General features: G+C 35.7%; 3 protein-coding genes across 3 annotated transcripts; all 3 read right to left on the bottom strand.

The window, feature by feature from the left end:
• Positions 1–71: 71 nt before the first annotated feature.
• Positions 72–5,326, bottom strand: LOC127699951 (fibril-forming collagen alpha chain-like). Its single transcript, XM_052203326.1, has 5 exons — positions 5,275–5,326; positions 3,608–4,651; positions 2,410–2,769; positions 352–828; positions 72–76 (listed from the first exon to the last, which is right to left on the bottom strand). The coding sequence occupies exons 1-5, from the start codon at positions 5,324–5,326 to the stop codon at positions 72–74; spliced, it is 1,938 nt and encodes a 645-aa protein (XP_052059286.1).
• A 40-nt stretch (positions 5,327–5,366) lies between these two features.
• Positions 5,367–10,254, bottom strand: LOC127699952 (fibril-forming collagen alpha chain-like). The gene is made up of 3 exons (XM_052203327.1): positions 9,477–10,254; positions 9,108–9,404; positions 5,367–6,355 (listed from the first exon to the last, which is right to left on the bottom strand). Exons 1-3 carry the CDS (start codon positions 10,252–10,254, stop codon positions 5,367–5,369), a joined length of 2,064 nt encoding a protein of 687 aa, XP_052059287.1.
• A 2,713-nt stretch (positions 10,255–12,967) lies between these two features.
• On the bottom strand, positions 12,968–17,722 carry LOC127699953 (collagen alpha-1(XI) chain-like). The gene is made up of 5 exons (XM_052203328.1): positions 17,689–17,722; positions 17,188–17,331; positions 16,521–16,898; positions 14,706–15,155; positions 12,968–13,662 (listed from the first exon to the last, which is right to left on the bottom strand). Exons 1-5 carry the CDS (start codon positions 17,720–17,722, stop codon positions 12,968–12,970), a joined length of 1,701 nt encoding a protein of 566 aa, XP_052059288.1.
• Between the last annotated feature and the right edge of the window lie 524 nt (positions 17,723–18,246).

Raw genomic sequence — 18,246 nt, forward strand, 5'->3', positions numbered from 1 at the left:
TTGTGGACACACAGTAATGTAGGAGCATGAACTTTTACTTGTATTGTTCGTCTTTAAATATAAATGTGTTACTAACCTTATAATTAATCAAAGTCAAACAGTTTCAAAATTATAAGTAACATGTATGTAACTATACTAACATATTGTTTCACATTTAGCAATTGTCATATTTAAAATTTCCTAGATGAGATAAGAAAAGATCAGATACATATAGCATGCATTTTGAAAATTCATTGGATTATAATGTAAACAAATTGTTATAAAATTTTTTATTCTTGTAACTATATTAAAAAAATGATTTTTGATAAGTTCCTTAATACAATGAGTGAAAGATTAGTTATAATATATTACCTTTATCTCCTTGAGTGCCTTTGTTTCCTGTCACTCCTTTATCTCCTTGTGTTCCTTTTACACCAGTCATACCCTTATCACCTTCGGTTCCTTTATTGCCTGTCGTACCTTTATCTCCTTGTGTTCCTTTGTTTCCCGTCATGCCTTTGACACCTTTCATTCCTTTATAGCCTTTTGCTCCTTTCTCTCCTGTTACACCTTTATCGCCCTCAGTACCCTTTTGTCCCGTCATTCCTTTATCTCCTGATGTTCCTTTATCACCAGTTGTTCCTTTACCGCCTGTCATTCCTTTGTCTCCTTGTGTTCCTTTATCTCCTGTTTCACCTTTATCGCCTTCCTTTCCTTTCGAACCTTTATCTCCTTGTGTGCCTTTTGACCCGGTCATTCCTTTATCTCCTTGTGTACCCTTTTCACCTGTCATTCCTATATCGCCTAGTGTTCCTTTCTGGCCAGTCATCCCTTTATCTCCCTGTGGCCCTAAATGTGATTGTTTTTGTATTAAGTTAAACAAAATGTAGCTTCCTTTTTAAACGTAAGACATTGTTGCAATTAACAATTATCAAAGTATTTTTAATTTATCTTATTTTTTTGCTGGTTTTTAAATTGTTTAATGGATGTGTGTAATTAGTTATATGTTTTTTATGTTAATACTTTTGTTTCTCATCCCAAAGTGAAAAAAAAACCTTCACAAGTTCTTCCTGTTGTTTATAATTATACATTTCTGACTCGAGTGTGCTAACTTAAAGATCAATTCCTTTATCAACGTATTTATGATATGGCAATAATATATAATGCAAAGAATACTGAATTTCAAGGACAAAATTAATCAATTTACATATACACATTATACAGACAAATACTAGAAATTATCTTACCTCCTATACATTTCTAGGAATATGATTGGTTAAAAGCAACCGCGTGGAGACCTTGTATATTTCATATTAGGTTTGTAGGCGGGGCTAATTTCAATACACAGTTAGTAGTGGTGTTACGTCCGTTTATAAAAACAAGACGGTGTTAAAGAAAAATCTGAAAGGTTTCAACAGACGAAGAAATTGATGATAAACGATTGAAATAAATTCATAATACACATTTAAAGGTAACAAGTTGTTACTGTTGGCATTTGTTTTTGTATAGACAAATGGAAGTAGGTTCTTAATACTAAGTATTGAAGACTGAATCACTTTGATAGGTCACTAGTCTAAATACCACATGTTAAAATAGTCGGTAAGATAAATTCGTTACAAAGTGTGCTAATGACCTAATACGATATATATGGGGTCAGTAAATTCCATATATATTTTATTAGGTTACTAGCACACTATGTAACTAATACTAGTAATATGCCCTGAGCATGCCGAGGAAATTCAAGATGTATTATTGGTTACATAATGTGCTAGTGACCTAATACGATATATATGGGGCCAATAAAATCCATATGGAGTGAGAGCAAAGCCGTGTTGATTTTTATAAAGGGACGTAACAGCACTACTAACTGTGAAACTAAAATAAGCCCCGCCTACTAACCTAATATGAAATATACAGGTCTCCACGCGGTTGCTGTTAACCAATCATATTCCTAGAAATGTATAGGAGGTAAGATAAAATAGTATACATGTGTTCCTTCATCCAGATTTAAAGAGTTTCACACACTGCACACATAATAATATCACATTCAATTATTGTTTTAAGACCAATTTAAAAAGGATTTATCGTTCGACCTTGAGACCTGACATCTTATTTAAAAGGACATATAACCTTTTAAAAAAAAGTTGTGACCTAAGTGGGGTAACCTACTGGAGCCCCATTTGCATACAAAGGACGGTAGGTGAAACTTAACATCATCAAGAAAAGAGGATGACATGTTTGAATGTGATAATACATGCACAAAGATTTTCCGATGAGAAGAATATACACATAGTTACGCACCATATGTATCTTTTAAAAAAAGTTTTAGTAACATTCAATGTAATGTGAATTGCTAGAGTAATATTCCACATTGTATTCTTAAATCAATTATAGATACAGGTTATGTTTGCGGGAACTATAATTCCATACCTTGCATGCCTTTATCGCCTCGTGTTCCTTTTTCTCCCATCATTCCTTTATCTCCCAGTGTTCCTTTATCGCCATCAGTTCCTTTGTCACCTTCTGTTCCTTTTGATCCTGCCATTCCTTTTACACCTTTCATTCCCTGCATTCCTTTCATACCTTTATATCCCGTCTCTCCTTTCATTCCTTTGGCTCCTTTATCGCCTAGTGTTCCTTTTTCTCCAGTCATTCCTTTATCACCTCGAGTTCCCTTGTTTCCTGGCATTCCCTTATCGCCGTTTGTTCCCTTTTCTCCTGTCATTCCTTTATCTCCCAACGTTCCTTTTTCTCCTTTATTTCCCGTCATTCCTTTATCCCCTTGTGTACCTAAATATTTGATGTATCATTAGAATTGCTTATTAGCTATGATAGAAGTTACATAAAAGAACAGAGTTCCAATGTCCCCCGCGTTGCACATATTTTATCTATCCAGGGGCAATATCTGAAAAAACAACACTTTTTTTTTGTTGATCTTTAAAACAATTTATAAATAAAAAGCGTGCGCGGTGGGACAAAAAAGATTTTTTTTTATTGTATACTAAATATTTCAAACAGACCTTCAAGGGTATTACTTATAGTATACTATAAGTTTAATAAAAAATGTACACGTGAGAGCACTAACGAGGCCATTTTCCATTCGTTTAATATTTCCAAGGGCATAACTCTTTCAAAAATGTCAATCGGCCACCATTATAGAACTTGTCCGAGATATTGCTGATATTAACCTATAGTACAAGTTTTATAAAAATCTGGCAAGAATCGTTCCCTTGAGAGTGCTAACACGGCCATTTCCATAGATTTAATATTTCCAAGGGGCATAACTCTTTAAAAAAAAAACCGATCGGCCACCATTATAGAACTTGTCCGAGATATTGCTGTTATTAACCTATAGTATAAGTACTATATATTCTGGCAAGATTTGCACCTGTGAGAGCGCTAACAAGACTGGACGGACGCACGGACCCCCGGTATTTCCATGTCCCCCGCAATGCGTTACGCGGGGGACAAAAAAGCTGTGCTCCAATAAAAAAATTTCGAAATATTAAACAAAATCGTATAAACTCTCCTGTCACTTAGATATTAGAAAGTTGTCTCAAGCAGTTTATATTTTTAATAAGCAGTCATACATTCACATAATATAAGGTTAACTACTTATAATTCTCACCTTTATTACCAGTCTCCCCCTTCTCACCGTCTGTTCCTTTTGTTCCTGTCATTCCTTTGACGCCTTTCAATCCTTGCACGCCTTTCATGCCTTTATATCCCGTCTCTCCCTTCATTCCCTTTGCTCCTTTGTCTCCTTCTGTTCCTTTTTCTCCGGTCATTCCTTTATCACCTAGCGTTCCTTTTGCTCCGGTCAATCCTTTGTCACCTTGTGTTCCCTTTCTCCCGGTCATACCCTTGTCACCTTGTGTTCCTTTTTCTCCGACCATACCCTTGTCACCTAATGTTCCCTTTTGACCTGTCATACCCTTATCACCTGTCGTTCCTTTCTCTCCTGTCATTCCCTCATCTCCTTGCGTTCCTTTTTGACCAGTCATTCCTTTGTCACCTTCTGTTCCTTTATCTCCTGCCATTCCTTTGGCGCCTTTCATACCTTTATATCCCGTCTCTCCCTTCATTCCTTTGGCTGCTTTATCGCCATTTGTTCCTTTTTGTCCTATCATTCCTTTATCACCTAGTGTTCCTTTTTCGCCTGTCATGCCTTTGTCCCCTTGTGTTCCTTTTTCACCAGTCATGCCTTTGTCTCCTTGAGTTCCTGTCATTCCTTTATCACCCTGTGATCCTTTTTCACCGAATTCCCCTTTGTCACCTTGGATACCCTTATTCCCAAGGGTTCCATTTTGTCCCGTCATTCCTTTGTCTCCTTGTGTCCCTTTTTCCCCAGTCATTCCTTTGTCTCCCATTGTTCCTTTCTCTCCTGTCATACCTTTATCACCTTGTGTTCCCTTAGTACCTGTCATTCCTTTATCCCCTTGTGTTCCTTTTTCACCTGCCATTCCTTTGTCCCCTAGAGTTCCCTTGTTTCCAGTCATTCCTTTATCACCGTCTGTTCCTTTTTCTCCTGTCATTCCTTTATTCCCTAGTGTACCTTTAGCTCCTACTGGACCCTTGAATCCTGTCATACCCTTATCGCCCTGGGTTCCCTTGTTGCCTGTCATTCCTTTGTCTCCTGTTGTTCCTTTCATTCCTTTATCCCCTTGCGTGCCTGGAATTTATAATTCATATTTCAAAAGATGTTCACTGAAAAATATATATGATTAAATGCGCATATAGAATGCTTGTATTAAATCGTCAACTAGTTGATTAAACATTAAGCAAAATAATAAGACTCCCTATGTATGACTTATACGAAATATTGAACGAAGAATGAAAATATTAGTCTTATTGTTTTCGTTTTGAAATTCGTCATCAATTTTAACATACCAATAATATTTTATATAGATTCGTTTTACTTGAACATTGTATTTAATTTTCCACTTAATTTCATCGCAAGAACGTATAGGAAAATTTGAAAAATATCTAGATAGATATTTGCTGAAATAAGCACTCGTATAAACAATATTTAAACTTTATGTTCGTGTAGAAAAAGACAACTAACTTGACATGTACACAAATAATTTAGACTTTAAGATTTTAAGAATCTTGCAACATTATTGATGTAAAAATCCTTGACAACGAACCTTGTCCCAAACCGAGATATCAATAGAAACTCTTCAACGAAGATTTCAAAAAATTTCCAATTTGATACTTTTGCAAGCTATTTTCTGACTCTTTTTAAAAAGTCCCAGACATTCACATAACATTTGATTATCTACACATCAATCTCACCTTTATCACCAGTCGTTCCTTTGTCACCTTCTGTTCCTGTTGCTCCTGTCATTCCTTTTACCCCCTTTCAATCCTTGCATTCCTTTCATGCCTTAATATCCCGTCTCTCCCTTCATTCCTTTAGCTCCTTTATCGCCGTGTGTTCCTTTTTCACCGGTCATCCCTTTATCCCCTTGTGTTCCCTTTGTTCCAGTCATTCCTTCGTCTCCTTGTGTTCCCTTATTTCCTGTTATTCCTTTGTCACCTTCTGTTCCTTTTTCACCTGTCATTCCCTTGTCTCCCAGTGTTCCTTTCCCACCAGTTATTCCTTTGTCGCCTTGCGTTCCTTTTTCACCTGTCATTCCTTTGTCTGCTAGTGTTCCTTTCTCACCGGTCATTCCTTTGTCGCCTTGTGTTCCTTTTTCACCTGTGGCTCCTTTATCTCCAGAAGTTCCCTTATTTCCTGTCATTCCTTTGTCACCATTTGTTCCTTTTGCTCCTGTCATGCCTTTCATTCCTTTGATTCCTTTTTGTCCTGTCATTCCTTTGATTCCTTTGTCGCCTTGTGTTCCTTCTTGTCCTGTCATTCCTTTGTCTCCTAGTGTGCCTTTTTCTCCTTGTGTTCCTTTTCCGCCCGTCAATTCCTTGTCGCCCAGCGTTCCTTTGCTTCCTGTCATACCCTTGTCTCCCTGTGTACCGTTAGCTCCAACATTACCAGTGTCACCTTTATCACCATCTGTTCCCTTCTTTCCTGACATTCCTTTGTCTCCTTGCGTTCCTTTCGATCCTATCATTCCTTTATCTCCTTGCGTTCCTTTCTGTCCAGTCATTCCTTTGTCACCTTCTGTTCCTTTTGTGCCTGTCATTCCTTTTACACCTTTTATTCCCTGTATTCCTTTCATTTCCTTGTAACCTCTCTCGCCTTTCATTCCTTTGTCGCCTTGTGTTCCTTTTTGTCCTGTCATTCCTTTATCTCCGTGTGTGCCGTAGTTTCCTGTTAGACCTTTGTTTCCTGTTTCTCCCTTATCTCCCCGAGTTCCTTCTCCTCCTGTCATTCCCTTGTCACCAGTTGTTCCTTTCATTCCTTTATCTCCTTGTGTTCCTGAAATGATCAAATGTGGCCTTGTTCATCTAACATGACTGATGAATTGCAAAATAAATCAACAAAAATAAAAATAATTAAAAGTTGAATGTGAAAATAACAAAAATTCTGCTTAAATTTACTCTTTTAGCAAATCTCTTTTAAACCAAAGAAAACTTTGAACCATTCTTTTTTCTCATATAAATGATCTCTTGAATCAAACAATGAAAATGTGAATCATATAGATCATCAATTATTAGATTGAAACACTTGCCTTGGCACAAAACCTTCCTTTACATAAATATACAGGGGAAACGTACATTGCTGAAACAAAGTGTCTTATGCAATAAAAAAAGGCTCTTTAATGTAGTACATTTGTACGAACAACTAATTTTCAGGCCTACATAATTAAAACATGTTATGTCTAAACAAGAGGCTCTCAAGAGCCTGAATCGCTCAGCTGTATTTTTTGTTTTGCTTAAATTTTTCATCAATGATTATTTTTGCTTTTAAATATATATTAATGAGTGGCTTAAAATGCCATTTAAATGATCTTTGTATCTGTTATATTTTCTTCAAAGCAAAAAAATGCATTTTACCCCTATGTTCCATTTTAGCCATAGTGGCTATGTTTATTGACATACAAGGAAATAAAATACTAAATTTATACTAGATACTCTGAAACTCATTCAGCCCAAGTTTGGCTGAAATTGATTCAACAGTGTCAAATGATAAGATTTTTTAAAGTAAGCAAACTAGATGAACAAATTGTGAAAAATTGTCTTTAATGGACAATAACTCCTTAAGGGGTCAATTGGCAATTTTGGTCATATACAAAATTATTTGAAGATGTTACTTTGCTGAACATTTTTGCTGTTCACAGTTTATCTTTATCTATAATAATATTCAAGATAATAACCGAAAACTGAAAAATTTCCTTAAAATCATCAATTTAGGGGCAATAACCTCAAAATCAGATACCCTATTTTGCTGATAATTTCAGGGCAGGTAGACCTTGACCTAATGAATACTTTAACTTCCTGTCTGATTTGCTCTAAATGCTTTAGGTTTTGAGATATAAATCAAAAACTGCATTTTACCCTATGTTCTATGTTTAGCCATGTTTTCTGAGGAAACAGAAAATAAAACACAAACTTTATTCTAGATAACCTAAGAATCATTCAGCTTAAGTTTTGGTTTAATTTGGTTCAGTACAGGGGTTAAAAAAAATTGTTACAGCTCACTAGCCCAGGACTTATTGGTAGCAGGATTTTACTAGCCCTGTTGAAAGAGCTGCTAGCCCATCAAAACTGACCTGCTAGCCCGAGTATACCTTACAAATTTAGAGTGGGTGTCCCTTGTTTTGAATGCGGCATTATACACGGTATTTGATAAAATAAATCAAATAAATTTTTGTTTTATTAATTATAACAAGGATCTCTAGACATCTTTTTGGATATCCCTTGTACTATGTGTTGTTAAATATTGTCGGGCACAGAAAACATGTTCATTGATCTTGTCATGTCAAACCAGTGGTTCAATTCGTATATTTGTTGTTCCCACATACAAAGCAGACTTTTTATCAGCGTTATCAGGAAAATAACGGCAATATTCACAAAACATCATCTCTTGTTTATCATCAGTAACAGTCGACCTTGCCCATGGGGAATCTTTCTGTCCATGACACTATAAATGTTTTTTTCCGCTTTTCCTGGTCGTATTTGGCATTTTTTGGGTATAAATTTTCAGCCTCATTACCCCCTTCATCTACCGTTTTTCGTTCTGAAACTGACAAAGTTCCTATGGTGGCCGTACTAACATGACTAAAATGTTTAGAAATAATTTGTGCATGGTTTCAAGCTCAAATTAACAGCATATTCGGTTACAAGTTTTAATTGCCTGAAGTGTAAAAGTCTAGTCCCGGGCGTCGGGCTAGTGGATTTTTTAACCCCTGTCAGTAGTTTCAGAGGAGAAGATTTTTTAAAGTTAGAAAACATGATAAACAAATTGTGTAAAATTGTCCTTAAAGGTTTGTAACTCCTTACGGGGTCAATTGACAGTTTTGGTCATATAAAACTTATTTGTAGATCTTACATTGCTGAACATTTTTTCTGTTTACAGTTTATCTTTATCTATAATAATATTCAAGATGATAACCGAAAACTGCAAAATTTCCTAATTTACCAATTTAGTGACAGCAACCCATGGTGGCCATGTTTTTTGAAGAAACTTAAAAACAAAACACAAACTTTATTCTGTATACCCTATACCCTAAGAATTATTCAGCTTTAGTTTGGTTGGAATTGTTTTAGTAGTTTTAGAGGAGAAGATTTTTTAAAGTTAGAAAACATGATTAACACATTGTGTAAAATTGTCCTTAAAGGGCAATAACTCCTTAAGGGGTCAATTGACAATTTTGGTCATATTAACTTATTTGTAGAACTTACTTTGTTAAACATTTTTGCTGTTTACAGTTTATCTTTATCTATAATAATATTCAAGATAATAACCAAAAACTGCAAAATTTCAAATGATTTGTTTAAAACGTTCTAAACAATGGAAATTCCACCAATGAAATAACGTTATTTTCATTTTGGTGTACGCACATTGAGATTACCCATAGTCCTTTAGATTTTGAAAAAGGCTAATTATTCAAAGTGATAAACGAACATTAAGTCCACAAATAAGATTTAAATGAACAAGAAAGAATGATAAAAAAAGTCGGAAGTATAATTTTTCACCTAACATAAATACAATTGAAGTAATACCGTACCGTTTTCTCCAGTCATTCCTTTATCTCCTTCAGTTCCCCTTTCTCCTGTTATTCCTTTGTCTCCTTGATTTCCCATCATTCCTTTATCACCTTGTGTTCCTTTTTCTCCTGTCATTCCCTTAATACCTTGTGTGCCTTTCTCTCCTAACATTCCTTTATCGCCTAATGTGCCTTTGTTTCCTGTCATTCCTTTATCTCCCAGTGTTCCGTGTTCACCTTTGTCTCCCTGTGTACCTTTTTCACCAGTCATTCCTTTATCTCCTTGAGTTCCTTTATTTCCTGTACCACCTTTATCCCCTAGAGTTCCCTGTCCACCCTTATCACCTTATCTTCCTTTTGATCCTGTCATTCCTTTAACTCCTTTCATACCCTTGTATCCTTGTTCTCCCTTCATGCCTTTAGTTCCTTTATCCCCTAGTGTACCCTTTTCTCCCAATTCTCCTTTATCGCCAGAAGTTCCTTTAGCACCACGCTCTCCAGGTTTACCCTTATCTCCTTCAGTACCCTTTTGTCCTGTCATACCTTTGTCACCTTGTGTTCCCTTTTCGCCGGTCACACCTTTATCACCCTGTGTTCCTTTTTCTCCTGTCATTCCCTTATCCCCTAGTGTACCCTTTTCTCCTGTTTCCCCTTTATCGCCAGAAGTTCCTTTAGCACCACCCTCTCCAGGTTTGCCCTTATCTCCTCCAGTACCATTTTGTCCTTTCACACCTTTGTCACCTTGTGTTCCCTTTTGGCCGGTCAGACCTTTATTACCCTGTGTTCCTTTTTCTCCAGTCATTCCCTTATCCCCTAATGTTCCCTTTCCGCCTGCCATTCCTTTGTCACCTTGAGTTCCCTTATTTTTTGTCATTCCTTTGTCACCTTGAGTTCCTTTTTCGCCAGTCAATCCTTTGTCACCTTCTGTTCCTTTCTGTCCTGTTATTCCTTTATCTCCAAGTGTTCCTTTCGTGCCAGTCATTCCTTTGTCTCCTTGAGTTCCCTTTTCTCCTGTCATTCCTTTATCACCTAGTGTTCCTCCTTGTCCCGTCATTCCTTTGTCCCCTTGCGTTCCTTTATTTCCTGTCATTCCCTTATCACCATCAGTTCCTTTTTCCCCTGTGACTCCTTTATGTCCTTGTGTTCCTAGCAATGATAAGTAATTCATGTGTATTAATGGCTAGTTTAATTATATTCATAATCCACGGTGACCTATAGTTTTTAATTTCAGTGTCATTTAGTCTCTTGTGGAGAGTTGTCTCATTGGCAATCATACCACATCTTCTTATTTTATATTATATTTCAATATCTTAATCTGATCGAATTCCCTATCAAAAAGGTATGAAAAAATGACAAGTTTAAAATGATATCTTGAAATGAAGATTACTCTCAATTGTCAAGGATGCAAGACAACTTTTTTTTAACAGACGAGAAGCATTGTTTTTACGGGGCCATACAAATTAGGTCAAAACCACTTTATTGTCTTCCAATGATGCAAAACCAAAGCGAAAACAGACACGAACAAGTTTGAGCTTTCTAAAAAGCTGTGGACTGCTTCGCTCTATCCTAATTTAAGGTAATATATGTGCATGTGGTTGTTGATTTAGTATTGGAAATGTGGTATTTTTAGATATTGATTGATATAAAATGGATGTCTTAGACTTGGAATATCAATTTTTGTATATTTAATAAGATGAACTTTTCTGAAATTTTAAACTGGCTGTTCGGTGTTTAGTTATCAATATGTTTTTGTGGAGTGTGGTTTTCTAGTTCTTTCAGCTGATCATTGACTTGCGATTTTGATTGCTAGTTCTGTATATAATTTATTTAGATATATATGAATGTTTAGGTATGTTGATTAAGAGTAACATGATTTCGAGTGATGAAGACAATAACAATCAAAATCAAGGAGTAAACACAGACTTGTACAACCAAATGATATGTTCACTTTACTTGTTGAAAATTAAAACATTTACAAATAGACATCACTCTGGAGGTGTGCCTCTCTGGAGGTGTGCCTAGATTGGCAGAAGTTATAAAATACAGATAATGCATTTTTGTAAACATTGTATAGGAACATTGTTAAGCAAACAAATCGTGCATATTGCAGATTAACAAAGAAAATAAACGTATTAATAATTGATATTTTAATATTGAATTTCAGTCTGCAATATATGCATAATAAAACGAACATGAATTAATGACAGTTGATCGGAACTGAAATACACATAGTTTATTTTCCGCATTTGATGTCTTATTCTGAGACGAAAAAAGTCTGTAATTCTTTATCTCATTCAAGCAAATAGCTGTTGCTGTATCGCAGCCGCATCATAAAGCAACCAATCAGAATCTATACTAGTATGTGATAAGTAATTATTTCAAGATGGCGAGTTTATCGACTGAAACTTATAGCTCCGCACCGTGATGCGAAGCAAATAGTGTTTTTTCAGGATCATACAAATTAAAACAAAAAAACACGTTATTATCTTCCCATGATGCAACACCAAAGCGAAAATAGACGAGAAGCATTGTTTACAGGATCATACAAACTAAGTCAAAGCTACTTTATTGTCTTCCTATGATGCAACACCAAAGCGAAAACAGACTAGAAGCATTGTTTTACACGACCATACAAATTATGTCACAACCGCTTTATCATCTTCCCATGATGCAACACCAAAGCGAAAACAGACGAGAAGCATTGTTGTACAGGACCATACAAATTAGGTCACAGCTACTTTATTGTCTTCAAATCCTCTAGAGTTTACTATTATGCAATATTAGTCCTACTTTAATGAATAACAAAAAAAAATAAATAAACAAGCATTTCTAACTGCAAAGCTGTTTGAGTACTCCTTAAAGGGGCATTAGCTGTCAAATTTATGTTCACCGATTTGACTCAAATTCTCATATCTGATTTATAACATACTAAAACGTATAAAAAATTATCCAAATTACAATACGTCTGAAATAAACAATTAACAATGCATTGACTCGATAAAGTAACCCGATATAAACATAAACATAAATATAAATAGATTGCGACCACGTGCAAGTGGATTTTTCTAGGTCTGTTTGATTCCGTATTATAGGTTGAAAAAAATAGGTTAATCATCGTTTTTACCTATAATGAATGATCTTTTGTGGATCGAATCAGTCAACGAAATGGTTCACCTTTGTTTCACTTTCAATGTTGACATTCCTTTCCTTTTAATGGCTAAACACGCTTAATACATTGGTAACCTATCTCGAGGATCTAGCTTAGGGGTTAAATTGAAGGTCACATGAATACAGATTCAATGAGGTCGAATTATTCACTTGCAAGTGAATAATTCACCAGCGATGTTTCTTAGCTTATTGTGAACAAAACTGCCCGCTAAAAGCGAATTATTATTTCACTATTTTTACTTTCATTAATGATTGAACAAAAAAAAATCATATTTTAATTTTTTATATCTCGTGGCTAATGTCCCGTTTAAAGACGATATAAAACCATGGTGTTGTTTCGACTTCTTTGGATATTTCTTTTTAAAGAAAAATGGAAAGAATGGGTATGGTATAATAATTCATGACACAAAACCTCTTCAAGAACTTAGCAAATTCTAAAATTACGAAAATATGTCCTTTATAATTGTTCTTAATCTAAAAGTCACAGTATGACATTTAAAATGGTTCAAAGGCTAACATCTCCATTCAAGACGTCAACCATCGGTTTAAACGCAATTCTTTGCAGAATTTTGATAACTCGACATTTATGCATTGAGTATTAGGGTAAATTGATGTTAACAAATTATAGAGTATAAAAAGCAAAGAAATCTGAACAATACTGTCATAGTTTGTCTGACAATCTCATTGAAAAATACAAATCATCAAATTGTTTCTTAATATGTACCTGTTACTCCTTTATCGCCTTGTGTTCCTTTCATTCCTTTGTCTCCTGGTGTTCCTTTGTCTCCTGGTGTTCCTTTGTCTCCAGTAGTTCCTTTCATTCCAGTCATGCCCTTGTCTCCCAGTGTACCTTTATTTCCCTGCATGCCTTTAACTCCTTTCATTCCTTTGAATCCTGTTTCGCCTTTCATTCCCTTGCTACCTTTGTCACCCTGCGTTCCTGTCATTCCTTTATCTCCTTGAGTACCTTTGTGTCCTGTCTCTCCCTTATTACCTGTCATGCCCTTGTCACCTTCTGTTCCTTTCTCTCCTGCAATTCCCTTATCACCTTGTGTTCCTTTCACTCCTGTTATTCCCTTGTCTCCTTGAGTTCCCTTCTCTCCCGTCATTCCTTTATCTCCATGAGTTCCTTTCGCCCCTTTCATTCCCTTATTCCCTTGAGTACCCTTTTCACCCACATCGCCTTCAGTTCCCTTAAGACCTGTCATTCCTTTGTCTCCCTGTGTTCCTTTATTTCCAGCCATTCCTTTGTCTCCCTGAGTTCCCTTTTGACCAGTTATTCCTTTGTCCCCATCAGTTCCCTTTTCACCAATGTCGCCTTGTGTTCCTTTTGCCCCTTCTCCACCAGTTGCACCTTTGTCACCTAGTGTTCCTTTTTTGCCAGTCATACCTTTGTCGCCTTGTGTACCTTTGTGTGAACAATTTAATTATTTTATTTGTTTTATAATGAATATACTTTATTCAAGCCATGCCAAAAATAAAATCCTTAGTATTGTTAGTATTGCAAAAAATAGTCCTTAGTATTTCTTAACTAAAATGCATGTGTTGTCGTGCTAAGCATACCCCCCCCCCCTTTTGTAATTCAACGTATCATAAAACATGAAGTTGGTATGACATTATCTGCTCAAACGTTAAAACTCATAACTGGTGAGCTGCTGACAAAATATGAAGTCATTCTGTTCAGTAGTTTCTTAGAAAAGTGTGCCGGATATGTTTTATGTTCATTCGACATACTGTGGATTCATTTATTTTCGTGGATACATGTACCAATTTTCGTGGATTGAGGAAAACTTGGACTTTCGTGGATATTTGATTTCGTGGTTTTCCAAAAGTCTGCATATATTCATAAAGAAAATTTGTAATTCGTGAACTATTTCAATTTGTGGTTTCCCTGTATCCACGAAAAACACTAAAATTGGTATCCAACGAATATAAATGAATCCACAGTATCAAACTTTTTTTTTTAAATATCTGTAACCAGGAAGTATGTATTTGACAGATCCAAAAAAAATGCTCATAAAGTTCAAGCTGCTGGCCTAATATGAAATCATGCTGTTTAGTAGTTTTTGAGAAAATTGTACCGAATTAAATCGTTAGACGAACAAACTCGACAGAGGAACGCACAGGCCAGAAAACATAAGATCGCCTACAAAAACCAATATTATTATTTAAACTGATAATCTTATAAACAAGGGATATCAGTGGAGAACCTGTCACAGTTCTAACTTAGTGCTTGGAAATATATTTATGCTTTACTGTTTCATAGGATCGATAGTTTATTTCACTCTCATGTAAAATAGGTGAAAAAATCCCCCGTGCGTAAAGTTTGTAGTGAGCAGCAACACTGGTGTCAAAAAGGGCAAAATTATGGTACTTTGTGCGCAAAAAATTTATAGATTAAATCGCGAAAAAATCTACATTAACAGTATTTAGCTTTTACCATGTACGTACCTTTGTCTCCTCCTTCTCCAGGTGTACCTTTGTCACCTAGTGTGCCCTTTGCTCCAGTCATTCCTTTGTCACCTAGTGTCCCTTTTGGTCCGGTCATTCCTTTGTTTCCTTGTGTTCCCTTTTCTCCAGCCATACCCTTGTCACCTTGTGTTCCTTTTTTTCCGGTCATACCCTTGTCACCCTGTGTACCCTTTTCTCCAGTCATTCCTTTATCTCCAGTCATTCCTTTATCTCCTAGTGTTCCCTTTTCTCCTGTCATTCCTTTATCTCCGTCTGTCCCTTTTTGTCCTGTCATTCCTTTGTCTCCTTGTGTTCCTGTTGATCCTGTCATTCCTTTGTCTCCATCAGTTCCTTTGTCACCATCTGTTCCTTTTTCTCCCGCCATTCCTTTGACACCTTTCATTCCTTGCATTCCTTTCATACCTTTGTATCCCGTCTCTCCCTTCATTCATTTGGCTCCTTTATCGCCGAGTGTACCTTTTGGTCCAACAACTCCTGGCGCTCCTGTTGAAATCATTCAGATAACATGACTTTAAATTCAGACAAAATTATTAAATAACGTATTGAACTAAATGAGCAGAAGGATGCAACATTATATACAAAGATACATGTTTAATCTGTTAATATCAAGGCACTAACGATTTCTAGAAATTTTAAGATACTCGGAAAGAAGTTCTTGTTATATCAAAAAATAATATCCAGAACAAAATAATTTACTAATAAATGGATTATTAGACCGTTGGTTTTCCCGTTTGAATGGTTTTACACTAGTAATTCTGGGGGCCCTTTATAGCTTACCGTTCGGTGTGAGCCAAGGCTCCGTGTTGAAGACCGTACTGTGACCTATAATGGTTTACTTTTATAAATTTTGACTTGGATGGAGAGTTGTCTCATTGGCACTCATACCACATCTTCTTATATCTACTTAGTTTTTCTCTCAGTTTACATTAAGATATCGTTTAATGTTAAATTTTCTCAAACATCAATTACTCTTTCAACCCATCTCGGAATTATACGAAACTTGGACAGAAGCTTTTTATGATCAAACAACAGAGGAATTTCCAGAGGTTATTTGAAAAATAAGGGTTTCTGTATTTACTGATAAAAGGACCTTTTTCAGTAATTAACATAAAAATAGAGTCTTGGGTTATTTGTTTTAAGACCTATATAACTGTGTCAAACCTTTTCAGAATTTTATGACCCTGTAGCAGAAGTTTTTTCTAGGATTAAGAGATATTCTCGGTGATAAACTTGTAAATATTTCTATTTAAATTCTGTTAGTTTTTTATCTAAAAGATGGACTTAACTTTTTGTAATTAACATGTAGTATATACATTCTGGGATAAGTGTTTTTTTTTTTACATTAATAACTTTATTAAACCTTCATGGGATGTTACGAAACTTGGACAGAAGCTTGATCAAGATCAAGAAATACCATCTGAAGAAAATAATAAATGTTTTTTTATTCTGTCCGTAATTTACCAAAAAAGGATGGTTTACTCTGGTAGCAGCAATCGCATTTGCAGACACACGTCACACAGGTTTCCACGGAATCCTTTACGAATTGTATAAATCTAACTACACCTTTTGGATATACAAAAACCATCAAACGTCTTTTTCTGACTTATCAGAACTAACAAAAAATAGGGTTGAAATATAATGTGAACCTACATGTATGCATAGTAGTCTTCATCTATTAATTTTTTATTCATTTTAAATGCAGTTGCATGATCCATTTCAAAACATGCACACTTATTCACCTTAACTCAAACACGAAAAATCAGTTAAGCTGACAAACGAAATAAAATCAAGTACCTTTATCTCCATCTGTTCCCTTATTTCCTGTCATTCCCTTATCTCCTTGTGTTCCTTTCATCCCAGTCATCCCTTTGTCCCCTTGTGTACCTTTTTCACCAGTCATTCCTTTATCTCCAAGTGTTCCCTTTTCACCCATTGCTCCTTTATCCCCGTCAGTTCCTTTATTTCCTGAAAACCCTTTATCACCCTGTGTGCCTTTGTATCCTTTATCTCCTTGTGTTCCCTTTTCGCCTGTCCTTCCCTTGTCTCCTTGTGTTCCTTTCTGTCCAGTCATTCCTTTATCTCCAAGAGTTCCCTTTTCGCCGGTCATTCCTTTATCTCCTTGTGTACCTTTCCCTCCAGTCATTCCTTTATCTCCCAGTGTCCCTTTCTCTCCTGTCGAGAGAGTGCCACGCTCTTTGCACGTTAAGAACCCTTGCAACAACTCTTTGAGGGGTCCGTAGGTGACCTGTTGCAAGGCTAAATTTCTGTCCCTATCCGATATACCCTCATTTCCCGTGGCACTCTAAATTTCTCCGACCACAATCCCTTAATCTATTACAGAACCTACCTATTGTATTTATTGTGAACTTGTTCTCGTCCTGAATATGCATGAAATATTTGCCACTGGACGTTAAGCAACCAACAATCAATCAATCAATCTCTCCTGTCATTCCTTTATCACCTTGTGTTCCTGTTTCTCCTTTGTCACCTGCTGTTCCTTTTTCTCCCGCCATTCCTTTGACACCTTTCATACCCTGCATTCCTTTCATACCCTTATATCCTGCTTCTCCCTGCATTCCTTTAACTCCTTTATCGCCTTGAGTTCCTATTTACAAATATAAATAAGATTATTTAGAAAGTACAATAATAAGACGCTGATAACATTACTCTTTGATATATATGTGTTTTACGATATATGGTATAAGTAAACATTTGTATACTAGTACATGTATATGGTTCTGTCCATTTCAATTTTTTATGTCAAAGCTTTTGTCTTATCTTTGTGGATAATTTTAGGTTCGACCGTATGTTCATTCAAACTGTCATATTTAAAAAAAAAATGTGAAATATTTAAACCGAAACTGTGTTTATCGAACAGTTATGAAAAATATATAGGCAGTACCAAAAGGACAACCAAATATTAGGGACATATACTAAGGACAAATGTGTGTCCCCTTTTCACCTTTATCTCCCTGAGTCCCCTTATCTCCCATCATTCCTTTGTCACCTTGAGTTCCCCTTTATCCTATCATTCCCTTGTCTCCTTGAGTTCCTTTAGAACCTGCTGTACCATCCCCACCATCATTTCCTTTATACGTAAAGATTCATTAGATGTAATTAAACAAACTTGTCATAAGATATAAGTTATATTTACAAGGTATAAGTTAAATTTCAAATATATAAGTTAAATTTACAAGATAAACGTGATGTTTACAAGTTTTAAATAGTACCTAAATCAGAATATATTCCCGAAGATTGTTAAATTTAACAGGTTTTCACTATAACAATGGTGAGTTTTTTCTGTCTTATTTCATGTTTATGTGAAACGTTGCATTACAATCGATATGTAATCGTCTGATCAATAAAGGAGTAGATCCGCTAAGACCCCTTTTTGGCCCCAAAATATAGCATTTTTACAAATTTGTCAAAAATATAAACTTTTAACTATTTAATTAAAAGCAGAATACTTTTGTTACATACCTATGTTTTTTTTACAATACAATGCACATGCATCAGGTAC

This window comes from Mytilus californianus, unplaced genomic scaffold (assembly GCF_021869535.1).
Source record: "Mytilus californianus isolate M0D057914Y unplaced genomic scaffold, xbMytCali1.0.p SCAF_45, whole genome shotgun sequence".
Classification (NCBI taxonomy): domain Eukaryota; kingdom Metazoa; phylum Mollusca; class Bivalvia; order Mytilida; family Mytilidae; genus Mytilus; species Mytilus californianus.

Excerpts from the sequence above, each read along its gene's own strand:
- LOC127699953 (XM_052203328.1), bottom strand. The coding sequence starts at position 17,722 with ATGATGGGAGATAAGGGGACTCAGGGAGATAAAG. Across the intron at positions 17,332-17,688 it reads GGGGACTCAGGGAGATAAAG|GAACTCAAGGCGATAAAGGA; the intron begins GTGAAAAGGGGA and ends ATTTGTAAATAG. Across the intron at positions 16,899-17,187 it reads AGGAGAAACAGGAACACAAG|GAGAGAAAGGGACACTGGGA; the intron begins GTGATAAAGGAA and ends CTCTCTCGACAG.
- LOC127699951 (XM_052203326.1), bottom strand. The coding sequence starts at position 5,326 with ATGACAGGAGCAACAGGAACAGAAGGTGACAAAGGAACGACTGGTGAT. Across the intron at positions 4,652-5,274 it reads AGGAACGACTGGTGATAAAG|GCACGCAAGGGGATAAAGGA; the intron begins GTGAGATTGATG and ends TATAAATTCCAG. Across the intron at positions 829-2,409 it reads AGGCGATAAAGGCATGCAAG|GGCCACAGGGAGATAAAGGG; the intron begins GTATGGAATTAT and ends AATCACATTTAG.
- LOC127699952 (XM_052203327.1), bottom strand. The coding sequence starts at position 10,254 with ATGAATTACTTATCATTGCTAGGAACACAAGGACATAAAGGAGTCACA. Across the intron at positions 9,405-9,476 it reads GGGAGAACAAGGATACAAGG|GGGATAAAGGTGGTACAGGA; the intron begins GTATGAAAGGAG and ends AGGGAACTCTAG. Across the intron at positions 6,356-9,107 it reads AGGAATGACTGGAGAAAACG|GAACACAAGGAGATAAAGGA; the intron begins GTACGGTATTAC and ends TGATCATTTCAG.